The sequence below is a fragment of the Cryptomeria japonica genome, chromosome 7, assembly GCF_030272615.1.
Source record: "Cryptomeria japonica chromosome 7, Sugi_1.0, whole genome shotgun sequence".
Taxonomy (NCBI): Eukaryota; Viridiplantae; Streptophyta; class Pinopsida; order Cupressales; family Cupressaceae; genus Cryptomeria; species Cryptomeria japonica.
Window position 1 is genome coordinate 818538020 of NC_081411.1, and position 15460 is coordinate 818553479.

Below are 15460 nucleotides of genomic sequence, written 5' to 3' on the forward strand. Positions count from 1 at the left end.
TCCAAAATAGATGTTTCGTACAACGTGATAGCGACGTGTTAGTCAATCGCAACCATTTATTGCAAAATCGACGGTGTAAAACGTGCGACTAATACGCGTGTTAGTCAATCCATACTGCCGTTTTGGAGCTAGAATAGACACATCCCTCTCATTTCTGGGGACATGACATGCTGTGGACATCACCGACATGTCCACATCATCACAACTCCCGCATATACCATGTCCACCATGTCACAACCCATGTGTGGGACCACCTGCAAGTAGACATGGGTATGCATGTATGTCCCATATCGAAACGGCTGAATCTATTCTGGCTCCAGAACAAACCTTTCGTACAACGTTATAGCGACGTGTTAGTCAATCGCAACTGTTTATTGCAAAATTGATGGTATAGTGTGCGACTAACACACGTGTTAGTCAATCCGTACTGCTGTTTTGAAACCAAAATAGACTCAGAATAGCTACATCCTTATTTGAATAGGCTCCTTTGTTCATTAACCTTGACCTTGAAATCCCTTTCGACCGTTCGTACAGGTATGGTTTAGTAAAAAGTAAGGAAAGTCCAGCTCTACATTTGGACACAAATCAGTACAAAATAGACTGTGATTTGAAATTAGTTAAAAGAAGATTATAAAGTATTTCTGCTTTAAAATTCATAAGAGGCCGTGATTTGAAATTAGTTAAAAGAGGACTAGAAATATGAACATATTTCTGCTTTCAAATTGATAAAGACAGGCGGTGACTTGAAATTAGTTAAAAGAAGATTATAAATGTATTTCTGCTTTCAAATTGATAGACGCAATTGGACGATAGCTAAAAGAAGATTTGAAAACCTGACTCCGCGAATTCTTCGCGGGCGCAGGTATTTTTTCGCTTATATTTGGTGAAACAAGCAATTCTTGCAATATAGAAACAATACAGGAATTCCTTTGCACCCTGATGGACAAAGGTTTGGAGGAGATACACAATGTATTAAGGCGTTTCTTGGGTAAAATAAACATCGTTCTTTGTAGAATAAGGATCGGATTTATCTAGTTTTTTGATATTTTGTAGCAGAATTGCTTTTACAGCTAATGAATTTAGCTAGAAGAAGATGCACATTTATTAAACTGCTGGTATTTCAGGTTTAGACACTGATAAATTAAGGTATTATTTGCAGGATAGGGTTAATATTAATGGACTTAATATACGTATTCTGTTGCAAGAATGCATTTACACCTTATTTTCAAGGGACAGGAGGAGACATCGATTCCACTCTTGCCAAGGTTAAAAAAAGATCCATATTTCATCACATAATTTCTCTAACATCAGTGCTTTAATATGTAAATGGATAAACGATAGCAGAAGATACATTCTGTATCAATCTTGGCTTACCGATTCTCATGTAATTTCTTTACATGATAGAAATTGGATTAACTTGATCTCTTTGTCATTCGCTGCAGGAGTTTTCTACATCCAAGTGGGGTTCAAAGAAGATACATATTTCATCAAGGCTAGGTTTATCAGATTGCAGGTATTTCTTGTCTAAATGAAGCTAAAATAAACTATTCTTTGCAGGATAGGATTTTAATTTACCTGACTAATATTGTATGTCATTTTAGGATTAAATTTGCTCCCGAATGGACAACACATTGAAGAAAACACACAGGGCTTCGCTTATTAATATGCAGGTATTTCTTGTTTTGGGCATGCTATTGCAGGAATCTTCTTCTAAGAAGATATGTACTGCATTAATTAAGGCTGGAGCACCACAGAATTTCCTAAATGTTCATAACTTGGCGGGAGTATTCTAAAGCTTTAACGACAACTTAACTTTATATTGAGCAATTAAGTAGTTTATTGATTCTATGGACTACACTCACATGTTTCATTTGCTTTTTGATTTCAAATTTGTTTATCAGCCGACACATCCCACTGTTCGAGGATTGAAACTAAGCTAGAGCAAATGGTAGACGCAGGAAACATATTTCCGGGTTAGTATCATTTTGATTTTAGATATCTTTCATTATCTCCAAAATAGTTAGTGGTTCTTTCATGGCATTGTGGTGGATCTATGTAACTGAATCTTAGGTAGTACCTGATCTATGTTTTTATTGAGCTTATTAAGAACAAAATAACCTGAAATTTTCTCAGGGCCCGTATACATATTTATGTAATTTAAGAGTCTATAAGCACAGAGAATGAAAATTATTATGTCAACGTGTAGCCATAAAACAATACTTTAACTACTTGCCAACTTAACAATTATATTAATAGCAACATTGCTTACTATTTTAGAAAAAAATACCATGAGGAAAGGCTATTTCACTGTTTTATATTAAACTAAGTTTAAATGGCAATGTATAATTCCCTCCAAAAGTCTCATGTTTAGGGTCCGTCTCTCGTGCATTTTCTAGGGATTTTGGATACCGAAATTTGCAATATTTGTTTAAATTTTTATTTATGTTTTCTGCACCACATAGCACATGTGTTCGTCAAGGATTTATAGCATATATAGGTAGCTAATGCATATGCGGGATTTATCTTTATGTGGAGTAGTCTCTCTGGTTGCGTTGTTGAATTTTATAGGACATTCTAAGCGCCCTTTTCTATCTAGAAGGTGCAATAATTGAATTAATTATATTATCCTTCTGTTTAGTGCTTTTTTCCATTTGATTTTTGTTTAGCTTTTTAAATTTTTTTCATTTGAATTTTGTATGCTAACTGAAATTTTCCCCCAAAATTGGTTATTTAATAGGCTCACTTTCTTTGAAGATTGTACATTAGGTTATTAATTAGAGGGAGAGAGATGAGTGGGAGTGGAATATTTGCTCAGGTTAGTTGTATGCAATCATGACAAACATACTTTGACATTCAATAAGGAAATGCCTGAAGTATAAGCTGAATAGAACTACAACAATCACTCATTCACATGCATCCTATTACATCAAAAATTGGTTCAGTGAATTTCTCTTCAACTGCATAGCCCTAATGTTTATAAACCTCTAAAAACCACCTCATAATATCCCCAAATTTATATAAACGATGTCTACAATGTAGCCATTTCAGGTTCAAACACTTTATAGATGCTATTGTGAAAGAATAGAAATGGATTTCACTTGTAACTCAAGCACATTGTGAAATTGTTGTTTAGATGAGGGTAATCAGATAACATGCATTTCAGGTTCAATCACTTTATAAATGCAATTGAGAAAATAATAGAAATAGAAATAAAAATCTGTTTGCAAATCAAGCACATTGTGAAACTGGTCTTTAGATGAGGTTTGATGTCTATGAAAATATATTGTGTACTAGGGACCATGGCATTCAAAAAGTTTTCTTTGCAAGCCTACAGAAAATACCATGTTTTTCTAAACATGGTTGTAAAACGTATACCAGGTTATATGGGGTGGTCATATTCTTCTCTATATGAGTTAAAGTGAATTTTTACAACACTCTAGAAAGACCCTTCAGGGCTGAAATACAAAACAGATGCACAGAATTTTTCTTTTGTAGCTCAAATATGATCTGCATATATTTCTTTTGTTCTCAACAAAAACTAACATTCCATAGAAAAATATAGTCTTGGAATGCTATCATGACCTTCTTGTATCTATATTATTTAGAATCTTCTTTTTTAATTCTCTTATAACCTCAATATAGTTGGTCGCTTGTATACTAGGAGAATTCAGCATGCTATATTAGGCTCCTCAAGGTTTTTTGCTTTTCTGAATGTTCAGTGTTATTTGCAAGGAAACGTTGCATGCATCTTGTATTCATGCTTTATTTCTTTTATTTCCTTGTGCCAACTACTAGATGTGAGCTTACCCTTGAGTTGACATATGACATATGACATGTCTCTCAGCAATTTTTAACTTCAAGGTATCGCTGCTTCACGTTTGAAGCAATAGCGGTCAACCTTAGATTAAAATGATATCATTTTCTAATTAAGTTCTTGTTAAAGCTTTCCAACCACTTCCTTCGTATTGAACCTCTAGTTGGCATTGATTTTTTAGATGCACCGACCCCTGTATCATCTAATATTTTAAACAGTTCCATCTGACAGTGGTACTTTTGTATGGCATAGCCCTTCTGTTTGGACCATCCTAAGCCAATGTTAGGGATATTCCTCTGGTAATCTCTGCCTAATGGTACTAGTTAGGCCATATGAACCTGTTTAGATTGAGGAGGTCCTTGTCATAGTGTGTTTGTAAGTTGTAAACCTTATTTGTGTCTTTATGCGGTGGATTGATTATATCATAAGTAGGTGTAAAAATTCCCCCTAAAAAATTAACATAATTATTTCAACTAAGATAATAACACCATGGGCTGATATTTTTACCTTTCACAGAAGTAAAAACTGGCAAAGGCTCATGATTACTTGTGAGTGTAAAAGGTAAATTAAACTGCTTAAATACTAGAGCAGCTTAATTTACATAACATGTTAATGTTCTAATTAGACTAACGAGTTGGCCTAATCAGGACACGTGGAGTTGAAATTGCTATTGCTTTTGATGAAAGAAAATATTGTTAATCAAGGAAACTATGAAATCTAAAGATACAAAAAAGTAAATTTGGAAAATAATTACAAAACAGAACTTTTGGAGTTCTAGAAAACCTAGATAGTGAAACTGGAGGTGATTTAGTACAGATGCTAGCCTCCCTATGCTGTCATGTCAGATCTGTTTTGTCCAAAAAAAATAAAAAAATGAAGTATTTACACAGATTCCAAATATCCTTGTATATAGAATCCCAATTTACATAAAATAAAACCTGGAAACACTACATAAGCAAGAGAAAATGACAAAAATAGCATCCAAGTCTACAAGAAGCAAGGAAATGAAGCATAAATCAAAATGCAGTAAATGAAAGAGGCATCACCAAAATGACGAATGTGGAACCTCCATGTGAATGAACCTCAAAGAACAACTGTGTCGGGGTAGGAATAATGTTGGTGATTGCTTGGGAACTTGCTAAAATGGTCAAACCCTATTTTGATATTTTGACCTTGGCATGTTGTCAAATGGAACAAGGAGATTATATTCGAGAGCGATCTTATCTTACATGCATCTAGGACTAATAGCAATACTAATTAATTAAAATGTAAGAATAGTAATAAGTGTTTTAATCACTATTGTGGTGTGAATGGAGAAGGAAATTTGGGAGGTGTAGAATCTAGAGATGCCAAGGAAACAAATGAAATATAGAACAACAAAATAAAAGGGAAGGAAAAAACACAACAATCTGTCCTATAAACATGGAAGGAGCTTCATGATGACAATGTAGGATGTTTACAAGATTGAAAATTTGTGGTAGAATCTTGGAATTCTCTAGATAACTAGAAGAGATGGAGACGTGGAATCAAAAACCAATTTCAAAAGCATGAGAGGGGAAAAGGAATCTCCATTCAAAGTTTAAATCATCCAATAGGCTATTTTTGGCAAAGAAGTGAAGAAAGGACTGTGGGAAACTTTTTAGGTTGGGCAAATGATGGTTGCCAACAAAATGGAAGTCCAATGTAATGACCAATCGAATTTTTTTAGGTTTTACAAATTTTGTTTTAAATAGTTAACCCAAAACTAGCCAAAAATTCAAAATTTACCCTCTCGCCTTACACAATAATATGTAACCCTAATCTAGCAATAGGTTTTTTCATCATTTATTTTGCATTAATTGATACCTTGATTAAATTTGAGTTTACAAGAGTGTGAAACAAGTTGCAAAGCATCTATTGTATAAATTGGTCTGTTATACATTAACCCAAAATGGTCCTTTCCATTTACATTTGAATATGAGTGACCTAGATTTTCAAAGGTCCATAGTGATGTTAAACAACTTGCAAAGCCTTTCTTATTTATATTAAAGTTTGAACTACGCCGAACATTTTTTTAATAGTGGGAACAATTGTTGGAACCCTCACAATTGTGGACCAAAAAGTAGAGTGCCAAACCTTGAATATCATTTGCACATTCTTTTATTAGACAATTCTAGAATACCCAACAAATGCTACTAAATGGTAGGTGAAATTAGGTTTTCACCAATTAGGATAGTAAGACCACCAATTTCACAAGATCAACCATACATTAAAAAGGGGGGTGTAAACCCAATAGATCTAGCCACAATGCAATTAGGGAATAGGGCTGAGATACTAATTAGATTTACTTGTTTTGCTGTTTCCCCTTTTTAGAGTCAAAATTGGATTTGTATTGTAAATTTCTAGGGTAAAACAATAGAGAATTGGAGTAAAACAATAATAACAGAGTGTTCCAAATTTCAGACAGAGCCACAGACAAAGATCTGAGAAGAGGAAGTGATTAGAACCTGTAGCTGAAAATTCTAGCTGAATTGTCGGGACCAGAGTGGTAGGTCACCTTGGTCTTGCAACTTTTGGACAAGAAAGTGGGCTGTTTTTTGGATTAGGGAGATGCACAGGATCCATTGTCAGAAGATCAGGCGAAATTCTTGAGACTAGGGTGGTAGGTCGTCTTGGTCCTTTGCTTTTCACTCCTATAAAAACTGAACTCGTTCGTCATCATCTATTTTGTCAGAATCTTTGATTGCAGCATCTAAATCAATTTCCCGCACACAAAAAGAGAGAAAAAGGGTTGTGGATAGGGGTTTGCCTTGGGTCAAACCTTGGTTTAGGAATTAACCTTGAATTGAATTGAAGTAGGAAATGTAAATAGTGAAGTAAATGCTGGAAGATATACCTTAGATTTGGAATGGTTGATAGGAAGAGATGATGCAATGCTCTTTAGATGTGATCACCAATGTTGAATACAATAACATGACAAACACATGAACATGAATGACCTAATCAAACACACATGCTTGCATGAAGATTGATGTGACTTTGCTCCATGATGCTTGAAGGATATGGTGGGATGAAATGCTGCCTTGAATGCTTGAGAATGCTTGATGGATGCATGAATGATGGGGTATGAGAGTGATCAATTGCTTCTAGGTCTAAAACGTGTTGATAGGATGTCTTTATATAGGGTTCCCTAGGTAAATTACCGATTAGGCCGACCTCCACCTCCAAAAATAGGACAAATAGACCAACAAATAAGGGGGGATAGCCCTGGTATGGGGTCCACTCAGTTGTGGAAACAAGTGACGTCAGATTCGGAGTAAAAAGGAGCCAAAATTGGCCTAGGGGGAATTGTTGACGTGTATTTTGTACAATATCAAACACAGAATAAAATACCCAAGGGTACCTTATCCTCTCTTGAGTAAAGCCTTTGAATGCTGAAGATATCGCGAAAAGGATCAATCAGGGTGACTTCAAGGTTCTTTTCTGTAGGATCTCTACTTGTGGATAAGCTCTCTGTGGTATGATGTGATTTGCTGGAATCACAAGGGGACTTACACTTGATGACCTGAACATCTGATTTGCTTTGAATATTGCTGGAACACAGGATCTAACTGCCTTAAAAAAAAAAAAGGAAAAAAGACGAGGGTGAGGAAAGAATCTAATCCTAATACTAAGGAATGTAAGAGCAATGATTGAGCTTTGATGAAATTCTAACTAAGCCTTGTTTTGACATCCCAGGACCATCTCCACAAGGTTAGTGCGATCTTCGAAGGAAAGCTTTATGATGTTCAAATCATCACTGCAGGCATAGACACCATCAGGCTGATGCATATCAATGAAGAAGCGACAATTGAAGTTAAGCTTAAGCTGAGTGATTCCAGTTGACTACACAAGGCAAGTCTGCAATCAACAAACTGCTAGTAGTATGGACGTACGAATTTCACCATCAATCAAGCACATTTCTTCCATTCATCTAATCATAAAATCAAACATGAGAAGTATAAAGACCATGCAAATTGTTGAATCGACCCATAAATTTCACCATTTCTTCAATGAAGTTTCACAAGTCTTTTACAACAACCTCTTGGCAACAATCTTTGCCTTCTCTCTCTACTCTACTCTAATTGCTATTCTATCAACTAGCTAATCACCTTCTAACTATTCTCTATCTGTCTTCTATTAGCTGCTTCCAACTGCCTTTACAAATGAAGAGCTGGGGCTTATATAGTGCCCTTAATACAATTCGATGGCTCAGATCAATTTGAAATCAATGGCCAAGATTCAACAATGAAAACCCTAATTAGGGTTTGTTACAACCATTACATAACATTTAATGCTCGACCAATGAAATAATTGTATTAATTGGACACATGTCTTCTCTGGAAAAATCAACCAATGGATAGCCGAGTTAGGTACATCGAAGTTTGTGCCATCACCCATGAGTTAGGTACATTGAATCTGGACATGCTGAGGTGGATCAATTCGACTGGAGGAGTGATGACTGGGATGCCACCTCATCTGACACTTGGTTGATATTCAATTTGGTAACGTTGAGAAGTTAGCCTTAATTAATTCATCTGGAACTATCTGCTTCTTCAACGAACCCTTTGCTCTGACTTCTTTTGTCTCTAATGTGCAGGATGATGATGTACCTCACCTTGGAATACTGGACTGGAAAAGGTTGCCCTTATCCTGATGATGCTGGATCGAAGAAAGCCATCCTTGTCGATGCCGGACTGGAGGAGGTCGCCCTTGTCCTGGCTTGATTTTCCAACTACGGGATCTCCATTTGATGCCTACACAAAATATTAAAGTTAGTCTTTTGAGCATCAAACCTCAAAGGATGAAATTTAAGACCTTTCAAAGGTAAAACTTAAGATATTAATTTGAAAAAGTCATGATAAATCAAGAACTATACATTTTCAAATTAATCATGAATGGAAATTGGATTTTCAAGACTTAGATTTTACAAAATTGCAATGGGATCACAATAAGTCTTGAATAAGAACTTCAAAAAAGATTCTTCATACCTCCTCCTTCGAGTGCTTAACTACAAAACCTTGGCAAAAGATGAAAGAAAACCGGATTTTGATGGACAAGCTTAGATTATAGTCCTCCCTTGGATGAATTACGCCTCCTCTAGCTTGGAAAAGAATAAACTCCACTAGCCTCTTCAAAAATCTGGAAATTCGCCTTCAAATACCTTCAAAACATCTAGAAATTATCCTCCAATCTAGCAAGAAATTCGCCTCTCCTATAGCCTCCAAGATGAATTTCGCCCTCCTTAGTCTCCACACTTAGTAGAAATTTGCTCCACTCCAACTAGATTTCGCACCTTCAATTAGCTCTCCAAATTCGCACTTGAAAGGATGATTGAATGATTTGAATTGTGAAACAACACCTCCAATATATAGAGTGCTCACCTTCCACTTACCCATGAGGCCGACCTAGCAAATAAAAGGTGAAATAATACATAAAACCTCAAAAGGAGTAGGCCGACTTGATAAATAAAGACAAAATAATGCCTTGTGCGCTCAACCTTTAATCTTTTAATTATTTAAATCCAAAATTAATTTTTGATGCCTCCACAATAAGAGTTCGATTTTTTGAGGCTCAAAATTAATTTATTAAATGCCAATATGTTCTTTATTAAATGCCAGTTTAATTAATTTTTTTCAAATATTTCGAAGTTGGCAAGTTTGGCATCTCATACGATTTGGAGGATATTAATGTTTAAAATATGGTAAAAAATGAAGAACGCCACTAACTTCGCCCTGGACCCTTGGAGAGGGATAGGAGCGAACTTGCAATTTTGCTCTTGCATTCTTCATTTTTAATTGCCAAAACTTCATCTAGGCATCTAAATGGCATTTTTAATTGGAGTTTTGAGTTTAATTTCACTTGATCTCTAGAAGGGAGGTGCATTTAGGACTTTTCGCCCTGGACCCTTGGAGAGGGACAGGAGCGATTTTTACTTTTGCTCTTATTCCTTCGTCCTTTTAATTGCCAACTCTCAATGTGGGGTAAGTGATGATCTCTTTCATCCATTCCATACATGTTTAACTTGTTTTCGCAAGGCAAAATAGGTGTTGTTAAAGATTTTCGCCCTGGTCCTCCAGTGAAGGACAGGAGCGCTTTTTGCATTTTAGGCTAGGATTATCAAATTTAAAAGTCCAGTCTTTGTTCACCATGCCTTAGAAGACATCTCTCATCTTGCACAACCTTGCCTAAGCGTAGTCTTGGAGGGAAGTTGTTGATTTTGTAAAAATCACCCTGGTCCTTCAGTGAAGGACAGGAGCGCTTTTCCCCATTGTCGTCAAAATTTGTAATCTTTGTATCTCAATTCCACCTCAAGGCATTTTAAACCTCATTTCAAACTTATGTCAAGGCTTAGATTTGTCCAAACTTGAAGAGAAAGGGTGGATATTAGGGTTTTTGCCCTGGTCCCTTGGTGAGGGACAGGAGCAATTTTGCAAATTTAAGCTTATCCATCTTTTGTCGGCCTTCCAAATTATCTTCAACGGGTTAAACATGCCTTCTTCCATTCATTTCAATCACAAAACTTGCTTTGTCCTTGCAAGAAAATTGCACTTTTGGAAAATCGCTCTAGACCTTCAGCAAGGGACAGGGGCGCCTTTTGTCATCTTGGTATATTTCCTTGTTTGTGGACCACTCAAATTATATTCAACGCACAAATCATGTTTTCCTTGATCTCTTCAAATCATAAAATCATTTTGATCTTGCAAAAATAGTGCAAATTTGAAAATCAAGCTCCGGTCCTTTAGTAAGGGATAGGAGCGAATTTTGTCTTCTAGGCCAAAATGCTTCACTTTTCACCATGAAATGTCTTGGCTAGGGAAGATTTCATCTTGTTACACGCCATGAATAAGAGTTCAAGTCCAAGAAAGGTCTAAAAATGTGTATATAAAGAAAATCGCTCTAGTCCTTCAGTGAGGGACAGGAGCGAAATTACCCTTCTAGGCAAAACTCCATCATTTCATTGTCTTTAATCAAATCTGGATGCTTTATCACGTTCATTTCGTCCTCCACCATGCCTTTGATGTTTCAATTTAACCAAACAAGGTCAGGAATGACTCAAATAAGCCTTTTCGCCCTGGACCCTTGGTGAGGGACAGGAGCGATTCGCCTTGGACCTCCTGAGAGGGTCAGGAACGAAATTCGCTCTGGATCCTCAGTGAAGGATAGGAGCGAAATTTGACTTTTTGAACTCTCTATCAGGATAATTTTTATGGAATATAACATTTAAGTATAAGAAAGAAGTTATATTCCATATATACTTTCAGGATGTCTGAGAGTGGTTTTAGACCTCCAGGAGCTATATTGCAAAATCTAATTTTTGGAGGTTTTTCAGTTTCCAGACTTAGTCAAATTTCAGGATCAGGACATTCCAGACTTAGCCAAATTTCAGGATCAGGACATCACTCAAGCAGGACTTGCTATCCATGTGATCCCCTTGGCGACACTCAAAATGCAAAGGCTAACGGACAAAACCCTAAAAAAACCAAAAAACAAACCCTAAAAAGCAAAAAAGCAGGGGTCCCCATTTGCAATGGGGCGATGTGTGAAAACGTCACAACAGGAATGAAAATAGGACACACCAAAGTAGGAGCGCAAACATGACATGTGAATTGTACAAGGTTACAATTTATGACGCTACAACTACTATAGTAGTGACCATAACCTATATATAAAATGCATAATCCCCTATATGAAATAAATCCTAAAACTATTACAAACCACTACTACAACAACAATTTTTTTTGTAAATACAATGCACAACCCTAAATTAAATGTGTTCATGAATACATTACAATACTCTACGATAGCAATAAAAATAACATGCACAATACCCTCTTATGAAGCGACAACTATAGTAGGTTTATAGTATATATCTTCATGCTCAATCCTTCAACAAATGATAGGCCATATAAAGTCAATGATCTACACTCTACAACCACGAGAGCTTGCTCACAACCTTTGGTAAAATCATGTGATCGGGAAAAGGGATTTCATCCTCTACCTCGTGAAAATAAAAGGGTTTCAATCCTTTGGCTTCTTGTGAATCTGAGGGTCTTTGTCCTCAGATCCGATTTTCCAACATTGGTGCTAAGAATAATGGTGACTAGGGTTTTGATCTAGGAAATAGGCGATGATTCCCATTTGAATGCGTCCCTCCTTGTGATATCCTTCAAATCAATAGTTGATGAGAGATCCTACCAAAATGAGAACTCCAATCTATGCATTGATCATGAGGAGCTACAAACACAAACAACACATTGATGGCATTGAAGTAGTAAGTGATTGATCATGGTGTCCTAGCAAATGGCTACCCTTTTCTCACTTTCATTTGAATTAGTTTGATTTTTTGACCTACTTCATCCTTCACATGAAATTATGTGTGAATTTGTGCTCTTGAGAGTTGACCCTTGTTCTTGGGTGGGAAAATGCCTCTTGGTGTTGTTGCTAAGTCAAAAGTACGAAAAGGTAGAAATGTTGGAGTTCAGAGGCTCTTACTACTCATTGGGGATCGGGTTTTAGGTCTAAGGCATACCGGTATGAGGAAGTCTAACTCTCACAAGGAAAGGGACATTGAGAAGGGGAAATCTGATACTTGACAACCTTGGGACCTGAGCAATTTCTGAAATTGATAGGCACATGGGGGAAGTAGCGGGGGATATATTTACACTCTCTAACCACAGGTGACATTGGGATTGGGCTTTTGATTTATAAACATTAGGCTATAAAAGGGGATTACAAGTGCTCCCTTCCCAAAAATTGCTTGCCCTCAAGCAATGCAAATGAAAATGTATCGTGTTTCCTAAATCTTTCCAAGTAACCACTTTAGGTAGGTTCCTATTGTGAACTAGATGACTTATGTTGGCTCCATGACCCAAATTCCTCATCCTTACGATAATGATGTCATCTATTTTGCCTTTATGAGCAACACTCCACTATCCTCTTTCGAGCGCAACCATTCAAGCCCTACTAAATGTTCTAACATATTGTCTCAATCCCTTTGTATTTTGTCTTGACTCTGTTGCATTTGTATACCTGCATCAATACGATGACTTGCATTTTTCCCCTTTGTTAGGAAACTCCAAAATTATCCCACAATTCACAAGATAGCAAGAAAACCAACTCTGATACCACTGTATGTTGGATTGTTGCCATTGATGTCAAAGGAGATAGTTGCTCAAGCAAATCAAAGGCAGAATTTATTCTATCAATGGCAGAAATAATATTAAATAAAGTTCCTTATTTTATACTTGGTGGCTTGGCCGACCCCCACCTACTTTCGTGCCCAACATAGAGGTTTTAAATTGCATTCAAATAAAAATGCTTTGGGCTGACCTTTCCCAATATGTGGCACCTATTTCCATGATGTATTTAAAATAAAATAATTTAATTATGTATGGTGCCAACCCCTCCTTGTTTTGGTGCCCATGTTATGAGGTGTTTAAAAATTAAAATAAAAAGATTTGTTGCATCATCTGATCGCTCCTGATTGGAGCGCTCAAACAAACAAACAAAAACAAACTGTTTAAATATGCTCCTTGGCCGACCAGCATAGACAGTTGCATCGATTGGGTGAAGGGGTGCATTTGCATATATAAAAAGGAGATCATTTGGTGTTCTTTGTATCAAGAACTTATTGAATATCTTTCCTATTTAGAGTAGATTAATTGCAGACTTAAGAGCAGATTTTAAGGGCAAATTATTGCAGACCTAAGAGTAGATTCTAAGGTGAATTATTGCAGATCTCGAGCAGAAAATTATTGAAGATTATAAGCAGATTTGAAGAGGCTTTTTGAGAATATTTGTGGAGGAGAGTTAGATTTGATTCAAGAAAAAGATCAAGTACTCATTACATTATTGTTTTGGAGGTTGGTGCCTTGTATTCATAGAGATTGGTGTTTAATTGTGGGGATTGGTGTCTCCAATGGGTTGGTGCCTATGAATCATCTAATGGGATTAGTGTCTGTTGTGGGTTGGTGTGTACGAAGATTTAAGAAGTTTATAATAGAAAAGGAATATTTTGGTGTGGTTTTCTCTTGCAAAGGTTTCCACATAAATCGTGTGTTCTTCTTGTGGTCCTAATTGGTAGATCTTGCAATTGTGTTATTGCTGTGGTTGATTAAGTTTTTAAGCATTGCCATTGTGATTAATTAAAGTTTTGAAAAGCAAATGTTTCTTGTTATACCGTTTCACCCCCCGTCTTAGTATAAATGAGTGCTCTTCAATTGGTATTAGAGTTGGTTCCTTTGAATATAGCCTAATTGCTTGAAGGTAGATCTATAAGAACACTTATGGCCAGGCAAGAAGGATACAATTCCTCATCAAACAAGGCACCATTCTTTGATGGGAAAAATTATGCCTTTTGGAGTATAAGGATGGAAACCTACTTGAATGCCCTAGATGGTGTTTGGCAATTGGTTGTAAATGGCTACACACTCTTGTCAACTCCCCCGACGGATCAGGATGGGAAGAGAGAAAGTGAGAACAATGCGAAAGCCAAGTGTGCAATTTTGTGTGGGTTATTCAAATCCAAGTTTGTGAAGGTACAAAGGTCCTTGCCTTTAAGATTTGGTTCCAAAATTTCGTCAATTGAAGAAATGAAAGATCTAGACAAATTGACAAAGGATGAGTTGCATGGAATTCTTACCACCTATGAAATGAGGATTGAAGACAAGTCATCAAAAAGGGAGGCAGCCTTTAATGTTAATTTGAGGTATACAAATTCTGAGTATATTATTTCTTTTCTTCAATACCTTTAGAGAGGAAGATTTATTCTTCCTTTATACCTATCGGTGGTGCCCCTTCACCTAGGGTCACCACTCTTTCAAGTTGGTCTCCAATAATCATATTATTAATAATAATATAATAATTATTATATTATCATATAATATAATAATTATACAATATATTTATAATATAATTATATTATCACATAATAATATAATTATATTATCTCATAATAATAATATAATTATATTATCTCATAATAATAATATAATAATTATATAATATAATTATATTATCATATAATAATATAATTATATTATCTCTCAATAATAATATTATCACAATAAATATAATATAATTATATTGTCACAATATAATATAATTATATTATATTATCACAATATTATCACAACCTTTATGTTGTCGATGTCGGCCTGAAGGAATCCGACCATAGCATCGACACTCCCTCTTAGTCAATCAAGCCACTTACATATTTGTCTTCCTCAGGTTGGAAGTGATGACCGACGTTGCCAATCTTCAACACTCCCTCTCAACAAGGGAGGATACTTCCATCTGCACAAGACATATCACCTCATCGAGATGACCAACGCAATGACTATACTCATGAGCAAGCAAGGGGCTTATCATCTTATTGTGATATCACATCACCTTATTGTGATGTTTGACCACAATGGCTACATACGTATGTGGAAAGGAAATATATATCACCTCATGTGATATAACCATTATGGCTTATCCATAGATATCACCTCACCTGATATCCACCATAGTGATCCCTTAAGTAATATCCACCATTATGGCATATCCATAGATATCACTTCACATGATACCCACCATTATGGCATATCCATAGATATGACTACATGGCATGTCCACGGATTT

The 15460-nt window shown here is 36.0% G+C and overlaps 1 protein-coding gene across 3 annotated transcripts; it reads left to right on the forward strand.

The window, feature by feature from the left end:
* The first annotated feature begins 692 nt into the window (after positions 1-692).
* LOC131041821 (uncharacterized) lies at positions 693-1979 on the forward strand. 3 transcript variants are annotated; one of them, XM_057975040.2, is made up of 5 exons: positions 709-862; positions 1160-1265; positions 1443-1513; positions 1602-1670; positions 1902-1979. In XM_057975040.2, exons 1-4 carry the CDS (start codon positions 771-773, stop codon positions 1633-1635), a joined length of 303 nt encoding a protein of 100 aa, XP_057831023.1. In that variant the 5' UTR covers positions 709-770; the 3' UTR covers positions 1636-1670; positions 1902-1979. The 3 variants fall into 3 exon arrangements, 2 of the variants coding, with proteins under 2 accessions (XP_057831024.1, XP_057831023.1); XR_009105075.2 differs by having other exon boundaries at positions 723-988; XM_057975041.2 differs by lacking the exons at positions 1602-1670; positions 1902-1979 and adding an exon at positions 1701-1895 and having other exon boundaries at positions 693-862.
* The last annotated feature ends 13481 nt before the right edge of the window (positions 1980-15460 follow it).

Excerpts from the sequence above, each read along its gene's own strand:
- LOC131041821 (XM_057975041.2), top strand. The coding sequence starts at position 771 with ATGTATTTCTGCTTTCAAATTGATAGACGCAATTGGACGATAGCTAAA. Across the intron at positions 863-1,159 it reads CGAATTCTTCGCGGGCGCAG|GATAGGGTTAATATTAATGG; the intron begins GTATTTTTTCGC and ends TATTATTTGCAG. Across the intron at positions 1,514-1,700 it reads CTAGGTTTATCAGATTGCAG|GAATCTTCTTCTAAGAAGAT; the intron begins GTATTTCTTGTC and ends ATGCTATTGCAG.